At 53.9% G+C, this 11,554-nt stretch overlaps 2 protein-coding genes across 4 annotated transcripts in view; both read left to right on the plus strand.

Moving 5' to 3' along the window:
• Positions 1-381: 381 nt before the first annotated feature.
• Positions 382-10,225, plus strand: LOC137600205 (sodium/calcium exchanger 1-like). Of its 3 annotated transcripts, XM_068321687.1 has the most exons (11): positions 382-503; positions 1,223-2,963; positions 4,904-5,010; positions 5,820-5,840; positions 5,937-5,954; positions 6,049-6,063; positions 6,688-6,756; positions 6,829-6,959; positions 8,762-8,861; positions 8,933-9,205; positions 9,494-10,225. In XM_068321687.1, the coding sequence occupies exons 2-11, from the start codon at positions 1,240-1,242 to the stop codon at positions 9,868-9,870; spliced, it is 2,835 nt and encodes a 944-aa protein (XP_068177788.1). In that variant the 5' UTR covers positions 382-503; positions 1,223-1,239; the 3' UTR covers positions 9,871-10,225. The 3 variants fall into 3 exon arrangements, with proteins under 3 accessions (XP_068177788.1, XP_068177789.1, XP_068177790.1); XM_068321688.1 differs by lacking the exon at positions 6,049-6,063; XM_068321689.1 differs by lacking the exons at positions 5,820-5,840; positions 5,937-5,954; positions 6,049-6,063.
• Positions 10,226-10,887: 662 nt separating this feature from the next.
• psen2 (presenilin 2) overlaps positions 10,888-11,554 on the plus strand; it is a 5,828-nt gene continuing 5,161 nt past the window's right edge. The window contains exons 1-2 of the mRNA XM_068320573.1: positions 10,888-10,994; positions 11,490-11,554. The exon at positions 11,490-11,554 is cut by the window's right edge and continues 74 nt beyond it. Of these exons, the coding sequence (XP_068176674.1) occupies positions 11,497-11,554 (58 nt within the window). The 5' untranslated portion in view covers positions 10,888-10,994; positions 11,490-11,496. The remainder of the gene's footprint in view (positions 10,995-11,489) is intronic.

Raw genomic sequence — 11,554 nt, forward strand, 5'->3', positions numbered from 1 at the left:
GATCCTCAGGGTCACAGGACGAGTGTCGTCCAATCAGGACTGTTGGCTGTGGGAACATGGGGGAGTGGCTTCATGCCAGGTGAAATGCAGGTGAAAATGTCTGGATCTTCTAGTTCTTCTTGATCAACCTTTAGCTAACGCTAAATTCTTAGGATTACTGCTAACAAGTTTTAAGGCTAATGTAATTTTTTTATGCTAATGTTATGAAGGTTCTGGAACTAGCCATGAAGCTAACGCTGTTAGCAGAACTATGAGCAGCACATTAGCTAGCTGTGGCTAACAAAGGATCACCAGTACATACCAGTACTGCTGGAAGAGGAGGGGGAGGGGGATGAAGAAGTGGAGGAGGAGTGTGAAGGGAGAGGTTATGAGGGGGCGGGGCCTCAGCAGCAGCTCCATCAGCTCCTGGTCTTCGTCTCCTCGCCGTTGGACCGTCGGATGTTTCTGTGAAGTTTTCCTGCGTTGCTGCTCTAAAGGTCGGATCCAACAACCACAGCTTCACGGTAGGTTCAAGCAATAACAGATCAATAACAAACAACCAATAACAGATCAATAACAAACAACAACCAATAACAGATCAATAACAAACAACAACCAATAACAGATCAATAACAAACAACCAATAACAGATCAATAACAAACAACAACCAATAACAGATCAATAACAAACAACAACCAATAACAGATCAATAACAAACAACCAATAACAGATCAATAACAAACAACCAATAACAGATCAATAGCAAACAACAACCAATAACAGATCAATAACAAACAACAACAAATAACAGATCAATAACAAGCAGAACAACAAATAATAGATCAATAACAAACAGAACAACAAATAACAGATCACTAACAAACAGAACACAAAGCAGACTGAACAGGTTGTTTTCAGAACATCATCTAACATCTAATGTTTCATCAGAAGCTGAAATGTTGTTTACATCAGTCAATAACAAGACCAATAATAGTAACAGTAGTAGTAATAGTAATACAATATAATAATAATAATAATAATAATAATACAATATAATAATAATAATAATACAATATAATAATAATAATAATAATAATAATAATAATAATAATAATAATAATAATAATAATAATAATAATAATAATAATAATAAATTATTATTATTATTATTATGATCATGATAATTAGCGCCCCCTGTTGGCTGGTATAGCTCGATTCTGAGGTGAGCTCCTGGCATTGCAGGTTCTCGGGGTGTCACCATGACCCGGTGCATCAGCTCGACCCCCCAGCGGCTCTTCTTGTTGACCTTCATCTGGGCCACCCTGCCGCGCCCGGTGGCGGGAGCCCCGCCCCTGAACGCCACCGGCGGTAACCGGTCCTGCGGGGGCGGCGCCCGCTGCGTCGAGGGCGTGATCCTGCCCGTCTGGATGCCCCAGAACCCCGCCCTCCCGGAGCGGCTGGCCCGGGCCACCGTCTACTTCCTGGGGCTGGTCTACATGTTCCTGGGCGTGTCCATCATCGCCGACCGCTTCATGGCGTCCATCGAGGTGATCACGTCCCAGGTGCGCCGGGTGACCGTGACCACGCCCGGCGGGGAGCGGGTGAGCGCCACGGTGCGCGTGTGGAACGAGACGGTGTCCAACCTGACGCTGATGGCGCTGGGCTCGTCGGCGCCGGAGATCCTGCTGTCGGTGGTGGAGGTGTGCGGCCACGGCTTCACGGCGGGCCAGCTGGGGCCCAACACCATCGTGGGCAGCGCCGCCTTCAACATGTTCGTCATCATCGGCCTGTGCGTGGGCGTGGTCCCCGACGGCGAGGTGCGGCGCGTCAAGCACCTGCGCGTGTTCTTCGTCACGGCCACCTGGAGCGTGTTCGCCTACGTGTGGCTCTACGTCATCCTGGCCGTCAGCTCGCCGGGCGTGGTCCACATCTGGGAGGGGCTTCTCACGCTGCTCTTCTTCCCCGTCTGCGTGGGCGTGGCCTACGTGGCCGACCGCCGCCTGCTCTTCTACAAGTACGTGTACAAGCGCTACCGGGCGGGCAAGAGGAAGGGCGTGATCATCGAGACGGAGGGCGAGCCGGAGCGCCCCCCGGAGGCGGACGGGAAGGGGGTGGGCTCGCAGGGAGAGGAGGGGGAGCCGGACGGGGAGGCGTCCCGCCGCGAGGCGGCCCGGATCCTGAAGGAGCTGAGGTCGAAGCACCCGGACAAGGAGGCGGAGCTTCTGGTGGAGCTCGCCAACTACCAGGTGCTGAGTCAGCAGCAGAAGAGCCGGGCGTTCTACCGCTGCCAGGCCACCCGCATCCTGACGGGGGCGGGCGACGTCCTGCGGCGGCACGCCGCCGACCAGGCCAGGAGGGCGGCGCTGCCGGACGCGCCCGGCGACACCCCGTCCGGCGACGCCTCCTCCAGGGTGTTCTTCGACAGCCCCGTCTACCAGTGCCTGGAGAACTGTGGGGGCGTGACCCTGACCGTGGTGCGGCATGGCGGTGACCTGACGCTGGCGGTGGCGGTGGACTACCTGACGGAGGACGGCACGGCCAACGCCGGCTCTGACTACCGGGCGGCGGCGGGGACACTCTGCTTCCTGCCGGGCGAGATGGAGAAGCAGATCCGCGTCAGCATCGTGGACGACGACATCTTCGAGGAGGACGAGCACTTCCTGGTCCACCTGAGGGACGTGCGGGTCCAGAACGAGGGCCCCAGGGCCCCGGACTGCCCCGCCCCCGCCGCTGCCCTGGGGCTGCCCTGCACCGCCACCGTCACCATTTTTGACGACGACCACGCCGGGATCTTCACCTTCGAGGAGCCGCGGGTCACCGTGAGCGAGAGCGTTGGCGTGATGGAGGCCCGCGTGGCGCGCTGCTCCGGGGCCCGCGGAGCCGTGGCCCTCCCCTACAGGACCAGCGCCGGCACCGCCAGGGGCGGGGGCGTCGACTACGAGGACACGCACGGCGTACTGCTGTTCGAGGACAACGAGATCCTGTAAGTAAAACCTGAGTTTAAATCCCGGGTCTAGTCTAAGACCGGGTTTAGTCTAAGACCGGGTTTAGTCTAAGACAAGGTTAAGTCTTAGACCAGGTTTAGTCTAAGACCGGGTTTAGTCTAAGACCTGGTTTAGTCTAAACCAGGTTTAGTCTAAGACCGGGTTTAGTCTAAGACCGGGTTTAGTCTAAGACCGGGTTTAGTCTAAGACCGGGTTTAGTCCAAGACCAGGTTTAGTCCAAGAACAGATTTAGTCTAAGACCAGATTTAGTCTAAGACCAGGTTTAGTCTATGACCAGGTTTAGTCTAAGACCAGGTTTAGTCCAAGACCGGGTTTAGTCTAAGACAAGGTTAAGTCTAAGACCGGGTTTAGTCTAAGACCGGGTTTAGTCTAAACCAGGTTTAGTCTAAGACCAGATTTAGTCTAAGACCAGGTTTAGTCTAAGACCAGATTTAGTCTAAGACCAGGTTTAGTCTAAGACCAGATTTAGTTTAAGACCAGGTTTAGTCCAAGACCAGATTTAGTCTAAGACAAGGTTAAGTCTTAGACCAGGTTTTGTCTAAGACGGGGTTTAGTCTAAGACCGGGTTTAGTCTAAGACCGGGTTAAGTCTAAGACCGGGTTTAGTTTGGTCCCAGGTTTAGTTTGGTCCCAGGTTTAGTTTGGTCCCAGGTTTAGTTTGGTCCCAGGTTTCTGTAGCTCACCTGACCTTCAGCTGAACTCAGGAACACCTGAACCAGACCTCAGTCTACTGGATCTCCAGGGGTCACGTGACTGCCTGCTGCTGGTCATGTGACTGGTTGGGGTCAGGAACAGACTTCCTGCTAACTGGGACGGGTCCAGCTACTGGGAACGGCCTTATATGGACACGGGACACCGGCTGACGCGCAGGGACACGCCCCCTGCTCCTGACTGGACACCCGTGGGGGGTGTGGTCTCATGATGTCCCACCGCTGTTGCCAGGGTTACCACGGTTTGGGGGCATCGTGAAGAACCACATGTTCTATGACATCATCACCACAGGCAGGCATGGAGCTGATGACCTCACAGCCACGTGAGGTCGTCGTCACGCGACCTTCAGGGTCACGTGACCACACGACCACGCCCACAGCCTCTGATGTGGAGCGGCCCTTCAGGAGGTCCTGACTCGGCCCCCGGGGGCCGTAAACATCCCGCTGCTTGCTGCCTTTTTAGGGCGTGTGGAGCGCTGGCCCTGGTCTGCATGGGGGGGGGCCGCAGCAGGAGGGGGGGGGGCTCTGCTGGTGGGGGGGGCTCCACTGGTGTGGGGGGCTCTGCTGGTGGGAGGGGCTCCGCTGGTGGGGGGGGCTCCGCTAGTGGGGGGGGCTCCGCTGGTGGGGGGGGCTCCGCTAGTGGGGGGGGCTCCGCTGGCCAGCGGCCACGCCTGCTGTGATCCTTCCTGCTAGCAGTAAATCAGACGGCATGGATAACGGCCCGTTTCCACGACGACGGTGGCCTGAGCCCACAGCCTGGTGGGCCGTCCTTTACCCGGTGGGCCGTCCTTTACCCGGTGGGCCGTCCTTTACCCGGTGGGCCGTCCTTTACCCGGTGGGCCGTCCTTCACCCGGTGGGCCGTCCTTCATCCGGTGGAAATCAGGATGATTCTCCTGGTCATGTCAGCTAAGGCTAACCTGTTCCACATGGTAGCATTACGCTAGCAGGCTAAAGCGAGCAGGTCAATTTCAAAGCTAGCAGGCTAAAGCTAACTCCAGTGTTTAAGGGACAGTTTTAGGACGACTGTTGTTGTTGTTGTTCCTCTTCCTCTTCTTCCTCTTCCTCTTCTTCCTCTTCCTCTTCTTCCTCTTCTTCCTCTTCCTCTTCCTCTTCTTCTTCTTCTTCTTCTTCCTCTTCCTCTTCCTCTTCCTCTTCCTCTTCCTCTTCCTCTTCTGCTACTTTCACCTGCCTTTACTTTTCTGTTTCAGTAAAACTATTCAGATTAATATTATTGACGATGAAGAATACGAGAAAAACAAGGACTTCTTCGTGGAGCTGGGCGAGCCTCGGCTGCTGGAGATGAGTGGGAGGAAAGGTGGGGGCATCGCCACCTGTAACCCCGCCCTCACTGCTCATGACCCATGACCCCTGTTAACCCAACCAACACCTCACAGGGAATCATCACTGATTGATTATCAATGATAAGACAAAATGAAGAAAGGGCTGAGGCTAAAGCTAATGCTAACAAGCCTGAGGTCGTGATGACATGCTAACAGGCTAAGGTTAGCAGGTCTTACATGAGGATGACATGCTAACAGGCTAAGGCTGACGTTCTTTCGTTGCCATGGCGTTACTGCTGTCGTGCTGCTGTGCGTGTGGTGTGTGTACTAATGCATGCATCCTGACCTCTGACCCCGGGGCCCCCACCCACTGCTGTGTGTTTCCTCTGCAGGAAGACCATCGCGGTTAGAATCGTGGACCGCGAGGAGTACGTTAAGAAGGTTAGCTTCTTCTTGAAGCTGCAGGAGCCCTACTGGTGCAGGGGGGGCCGGACAGGTGTGAACAGGCACCGCGCCTTCGGGCGACCTTTGACCTCCCTCTGGAGGGCGCTCTTTCTTGCTTTATTTCCTGCTGTTCCTGTCTGAGTCCCGCCTCCTGCATTAGCCATGCCTGTTAGCTAGAACCTGGTTCAGATGGAGGTTAGGATTTAAAGCAGGTTAGACTCACCTGTGGAAGCCCCGCCCCTAGCACCACCCCAGCATGTGTTTGTTTGTTTGTTTGTTTGTTGACCAGATTAAACATTAACAGCTGATCAGTTAAAACTGAAGTCAGTGATTATGGAGCTTCTGCTGATGCTGTCATGTGACTCTCTGTCTGCTCTCTGATTGGTCCGTCTGTGGTCAGCTGTGTTGCTTCATGAAGTCGGTGAGCTCCTCCCCTTCCTGTTTCCATTCCTACATTTAAATCTTAGATCTGTTTCCATCAGTCTCCAGACTCAAGGTTCGTGTGTTCTGCTTTCAGGGGGGTTCGTCAGAACAGGTGGGTGGAGCTTCTCCGTCCCGCTGTGATGTCATACTCATTATGCATTCACTCATTAATATGCAAATTTACCTTCTGCGTGACTTCCTGTCAGACAAACGGCTCTACGGTGAGACTGTCGGCTTTACAGCGTCTTAACACGCTAACGCTAACATCACTGTAGCATCAGCATGGACACGTGTTACCATGGAAACAGAGACACCCTCCAATGAACGCATTCAAACATGAAACACATTCTAAAAGCAGGTTTCATCGTTTAGCATGTTAGCATGAGACATCAGGTTAGCATGCCGCCATCAGGTTCTCAGGAAACACCCAATGGTGTGTCATCATCCTTTAGCATGTTAGCGAGGTGTTAGCACAAGACATCAGGTTAGCTTTCTGCTGGAGTGATGACACAACCTCTGACCTCAGCTGCTGAGGCTCATGGGATGTCTCATCTGAGCATGCTCAGTTTGTCTAATTCTCACCACATCACCCATCATCATCATCATCATTACCATCATCATCATCATCATCAGTTGAAGGTTCTCACACATTCTGTTCAGAACCAGACCCCGACCGCAGCCCATTTATGTTAGCATGCATATTAGCATATATATTAGCATGCATATTAGCATATATATTAGCATGCATGTTAGCATGCAGTGAACGTGTGTTGTCCGTCAGGTGACGGGTGTTCTGGGTTCTCCGGTTGAAGTTCCGTTGGGTTGACGTCTGTTTACCTGTCCAGGTAGCGACATCTACAGGAAAGTCCAAGGACGAGAACACCCCGCCCCCTCCACCATCATCAACATCACAGGTAGCTGCAGCACCACTCTGATTGGCTGAAGACCGTCTGACAGAGGGGTCACCTGCTTTCTCTCTCTTTCAGAGGAGGCGGGGCCTGAGGGGGCCTTGACCAGGAAGGAGAAGGAGGAGCGTCGGATTGCAGAGATGGGCCGGCCAACGCTGGGGGAGCATGTCAAGCTGGAGGTGGTCATCGAAGAGTCGTACGAGTTCAAGGTGGGGTCACTTCCTGTTTGATGATGTCATCATGTCAGTGTGAGGGCCTGATGCCAAGTGGGACCCGGCTCCTACTTCCTGTCTCCTGCTTCCTACTTCCTGACTCCTGCCTCCTACTTCCTCTCTCCTGCCTCCTACTTTCTCTCTCCTGCCTCCTACTTCCTGACTCCTGCCTCCTACTTCCTGACTCCTGCCTCCTACTTCCTGTCTCCTGCATACTACTTCCTCTCTCCTGCCTCCTACCTCCTACTTCCTGACTCCTGCCTCCTACTTTCTGTATTCCTGCCTCCTACTTCCGGTCTCCTGCCTCCTACTTCCTGACTGCTGGCTCCTACTTCCTGTCTCCTGCCTCCTACTTCCTCTCTCCTGCCCCTTCTTCCTGACTCCTGCCTCCTACTTCCTCTCTCCTGCCTCCTACTTCCTGTCTCCTGCCTCCTACTTCCTGTCTCCTGCCTCCTACTTCCTGTCTCCTGCCTCCTACTTCCTGCCTCCTACTTCCTGTCTCCTGCCTTCTACTTCCTCTCTCCTGCCTCCTACTTCCTGACTCCTGCCTCCTACTTCCTCTCTCCTGCCTCCTACTTCCTGACTCCTGCCTCCTACTTCCTCTCTCCTGCCTCCTACTTCCTGCCTCCTGCCTCCTAATTCCTCTCTCCTGCCTCCTACTTCCTGACTCCTGCCTCCTACTTCCTCTCTTCTGCCTCCTACTTCCTGTCTCCTGCCTCCTGCCTCCTACTTCCTCTCTCCTGCCTCCTACTTCCTGTCTCCTGCCTCCTACTTCCTGTCTCCTGCCTCCTACTTCCTGACTCCTGGCTCCTACTTCCTCTCTCCTGCCTCCTACTTCCTCTCTCCTGCCTCCTACTTCCTGACTCCTGCCTCCTACTTCCTCTCTCCTGCCTCCTACTTCCTCTCTCCTGCCTCCTACTTCCTCTCTCCTGCCTCCTACTTCCTGTCTCCTGCCTCCTACTTCCTGACTCCTGCCTCCTAATTCCTCTCTCCTGCCTCCTACATCCTGTCTCCTGCCTCCTACTTCCTGACTCCTGCCTCCTACTTCCTCTCTCCTGCCTCCTACTTCCTGTCTCCTGCCTCCCGCCTCCTACTTCCTCTCTCCTGCCTCCTACTTCCTCTCTCCTGCCTCCTACTTCCTCTCTCCTGCCTCCTACTTCCTGACTCCTGCCTCCTAATTCCTCTCTCCTGCCTCCTACATCCTGTCTCCTGCCTCCTACTTCCTGACTCCTGCCTCCTACTTCCTCTCTCCTGCCTCCTACTTCCTGTCTCCTGCCTCCTACTTCCTGTCTCCTGCCTCCTTCTTCCTCTCTCCTGCCTCCTACTTCCTGTCTCCTGCCTCCTGCCTCCTACTTCCTCTCTCCTGCCTCCTACTTCCTGCCTCCTCCCTCCTACTTCCTGCCTCCTGCCTCCCGCCTCCTACTTCCTGACTCCTGCCTCCTACTTCCTCTCTCCTGCCTCCTACTTCCTGTCTCCTGCCTCCTGTCTCCTACTTCCTCTCTCCTGCCTCCTACTTCCTGTCTCCTGCCTCCTACTTCCTGACTCCTGCCTCCTACTTCCTCTCTCCTGCCTCCTACTTCCTGTCTCCTGCCTCCTATTTCCTGTCTCCTGCCTCCTACTTCCTGTCTCCTGCCTCCTACTTCCTGACTCCTGCCTCCTACTTCCTCTCTCCTGCCTCCTACTTCCTGTCTCCTGCCTCCTACTTCCTCTCTCCTGCCTCCTACTTCCTGTCTCCTGCCTCCTACTTCCTCTCTCCTGCCTCCTACTTCCTCTCTCCTGCCTCCTACTTCCTGTCTCAGAGTACCGTGGACAAGCTCCTGAAGAAGACCAACCTGGCGCTGGTGATCGGGACCAACAGCTGGAGGGAGCAGTTTGTGGAGGCGGTGACCGTCAGCTCCGGTAAGACCTGCCCCCCACACCCAATCCTGCACCCAAAGCAGATCAGGTGACCCGCCCCCTGTCCCGCCCAGCTAACGATGACGATGACGAGTGCAGCGAGGAGAAGCTGCCGTCCTGCCTGGACTACATCATGCACTTCCTGACGGTCTTCTGGAAGCTGTTGTTTGCCTTTGTGCCCCCCACCGACTACTGGAACGGCTGGGCCTGCTTCCTGGTCTCCATCTCCGTGATTGGGCTCCTCACCGCCCTCATTGGGGACCTGGCCTCGCACTTCGGCTGCACCATCGGCCTCAAGGACTCCGTCACCGCAGTGGTGTTTGTGGCCCTGGGAACATCAGTACCAGGTCTGACTCGAACCCCTCTGGCCCCAGAGCCCAGCAGATAGAACCCCACACTAGTCCTAGTGTCTGGTTTCTGGTCTCCAGTCTCTGATCTGTGGACCCCAGTCTGTAGTTTCTAGACTCTGGTCTCTATACTAGTCTCTAGTCTCTAGTCTCTGGTCTCTAGTCTTTAGACTCTAGTCTGTAGTTTCTAGTCTCTGGTTTCTGGTCTCTACTAATAATTGAACAATTTGAACAAAACTTTATTGAGTCACCAGTTTGTTGACAGTCAATGCCCCCCCCCCCCCCCAGACACCTTTGCCAGTAAGGTGGCGGCCATCCAGGACCAGTATGCCGACGCGTCCATCGGGAACGTGACGGGTTCCAACGCAGTGAACGTCTTCCTGGGGATAGGCGTGGCCTGGTCCATCGCCGCCGTCTACCACCGCTCCAGGAACCAGGAGTTCAGGGTGGACCCGGGGACGCTGGCCTTCTCCGTCACGCTCTTCACCATCTTCGCCTTCATCTGCATCGCCGTGCTGCTCTACCGCCGGCGGCCGGAGATCGGCGGTGAGCTGGGGGGCCCCCGGGGCCCCAAGGTCCTCACCAGCTGCCTGTTCTTCAGCCTGTGGCTGATGTACATTGTCTTCTCCTCGCTGGAGGCTTACTGCCACATCAAGGGCTTCTGAAGGGCCCCGGTCTCTGGGGGTCCCTGGGGGTCCCTACAGGTCTGGCTCAGCTGGAGCTCCTAACGGCCAGCCGTCCTGAGGGGTCCTTGTTTGTAGTTCTTCCAGGTCCATCCAGGCCTCAGGGGGTTTGTAAAGATATGCTGAAGGACCCTAGGGACCCGTAGGTCCTGTAGGACCTGAAGAACCCTTAGAACCGGTAGGACCCAAAAGACCCGTAGGACCCGTAGAACCTGTAAGACTTTCACCTGAGCACAAACATGACTGTAATGGATGTGTGGGAGAGGTCTGCTCTGTTCTGTGATGTGATTGGTGGTTAACGCTGTGACTTCATAACATTAAAGAGTGACATCATCGATTGTTGTTGTTTGTGATTCCTGTAAATCTAAATCCATCAACATATTCAGGGAACAGAATAAGAAGGCTTTAGCTCCGCCTCCCGCTGTCAGATGACACAAACTGTGATGAAGATCTCCATGGTAACCAACCAGACAGGACCGCTGTGCTCTGATTGGCTCACTGGTTCGCATCATCAAAACACCTGAGTGCCTTTATGTGTTCAATGTTGTTGCTATGACAACAGCTTCAAACCAAGAGCTAACCGTAAACAATGTAAATAATCTGTAAACAACAAATAAACACTCTGTCCAATGTTTATAAATAAACTGATAAGAGAAATTTATTGAATATCAGAAAAACATTAAGGTCATGTGACCAGACTGAACTCACATGACTATAAAGAGTTTAGTAAAAGTTTAACAGAATCAATAAAAATCAAATTAATTAACGACTTCTTTCAAAACTAAGAGTAAAAAATTATAATACTTAAACACTTAAAAATATGAATAATATATAATATTAATAATACAGTATATAATATATAATAAATATAAATATAATAAATAAATAAATAAATATAATACTGTATAGTAGGGTACAGTATACAGAAATAACCTGACCGCTGGTGACCCCTAGTGGTGAGCAGGGGGAACTGACTGGATGAACAAAGCGGAAGGCGACGCAGCTCGTGACGTGCTGACGCAGGGCATCACGTGGGGCCGAGGTCAGCTGACTGTCTTCCGGGTTACTCGTTGTGTTTACGGACTCGGTTCGGCTGAAGCGAGCAGGTAAGACCGGGAAACCGGATCGACGACGTGACGTCAGGCCGTCATCTGGGACGAGTGACGTCATCTTTTTAGCTCCTCGTTGAGGTCCTGTTGTGATGACGTTTACGTTCGCTGCTGGACCGGTTTCAGGAGATCGAGGCTCCCGAACCGGACCCGCAGCCCCCTGCTGGTCCCACTTCAGGGACCCGACCCGGGTCCTGCAGACCCGAGTCCTGTAGAGCCGGGTCTACATGAGGACCCGGTTCCTTTAGACCCGGGTCTTCTTGCAGGGTCCTTTAATCCGGACCCAGGTCTACAGGAACCAGGTCCTCATGTAGACCCGGATCCTGTAGACCTGGATCCTAGACCCGGGTCCTCATGCAGACCCAGGTCCTGTAGACCCAGTCCAGGGGACCGAGGTCCTGTAGACCCGGGTCCTGCAGACCCCATCCAGGGGACGTAGGTCCTGCAGACCCGGTCCAGGGGACCCGGGCCCACATGACCCCTGTCTTTCAGGACCACCATGAACGCGTCGGACAGTGAGGACGACTCGTACGACGAGCGGACGGCGCTGGTGTCGT

Source organism: Antennarius striatus, chromosome 8 (assembly GCF_040054535.1).
Source record: "Antennarius striatus isolate MH-2024 chromosome 8, ASM4005453v1, whole genome shotgun sequence".
NCBI classification, from domain to species: Eukaryota; Metazoa; Chordata; class Actinopteri; order Lophiiformes; family Antennariidae; genus Antennarius; species Antennarius striatus.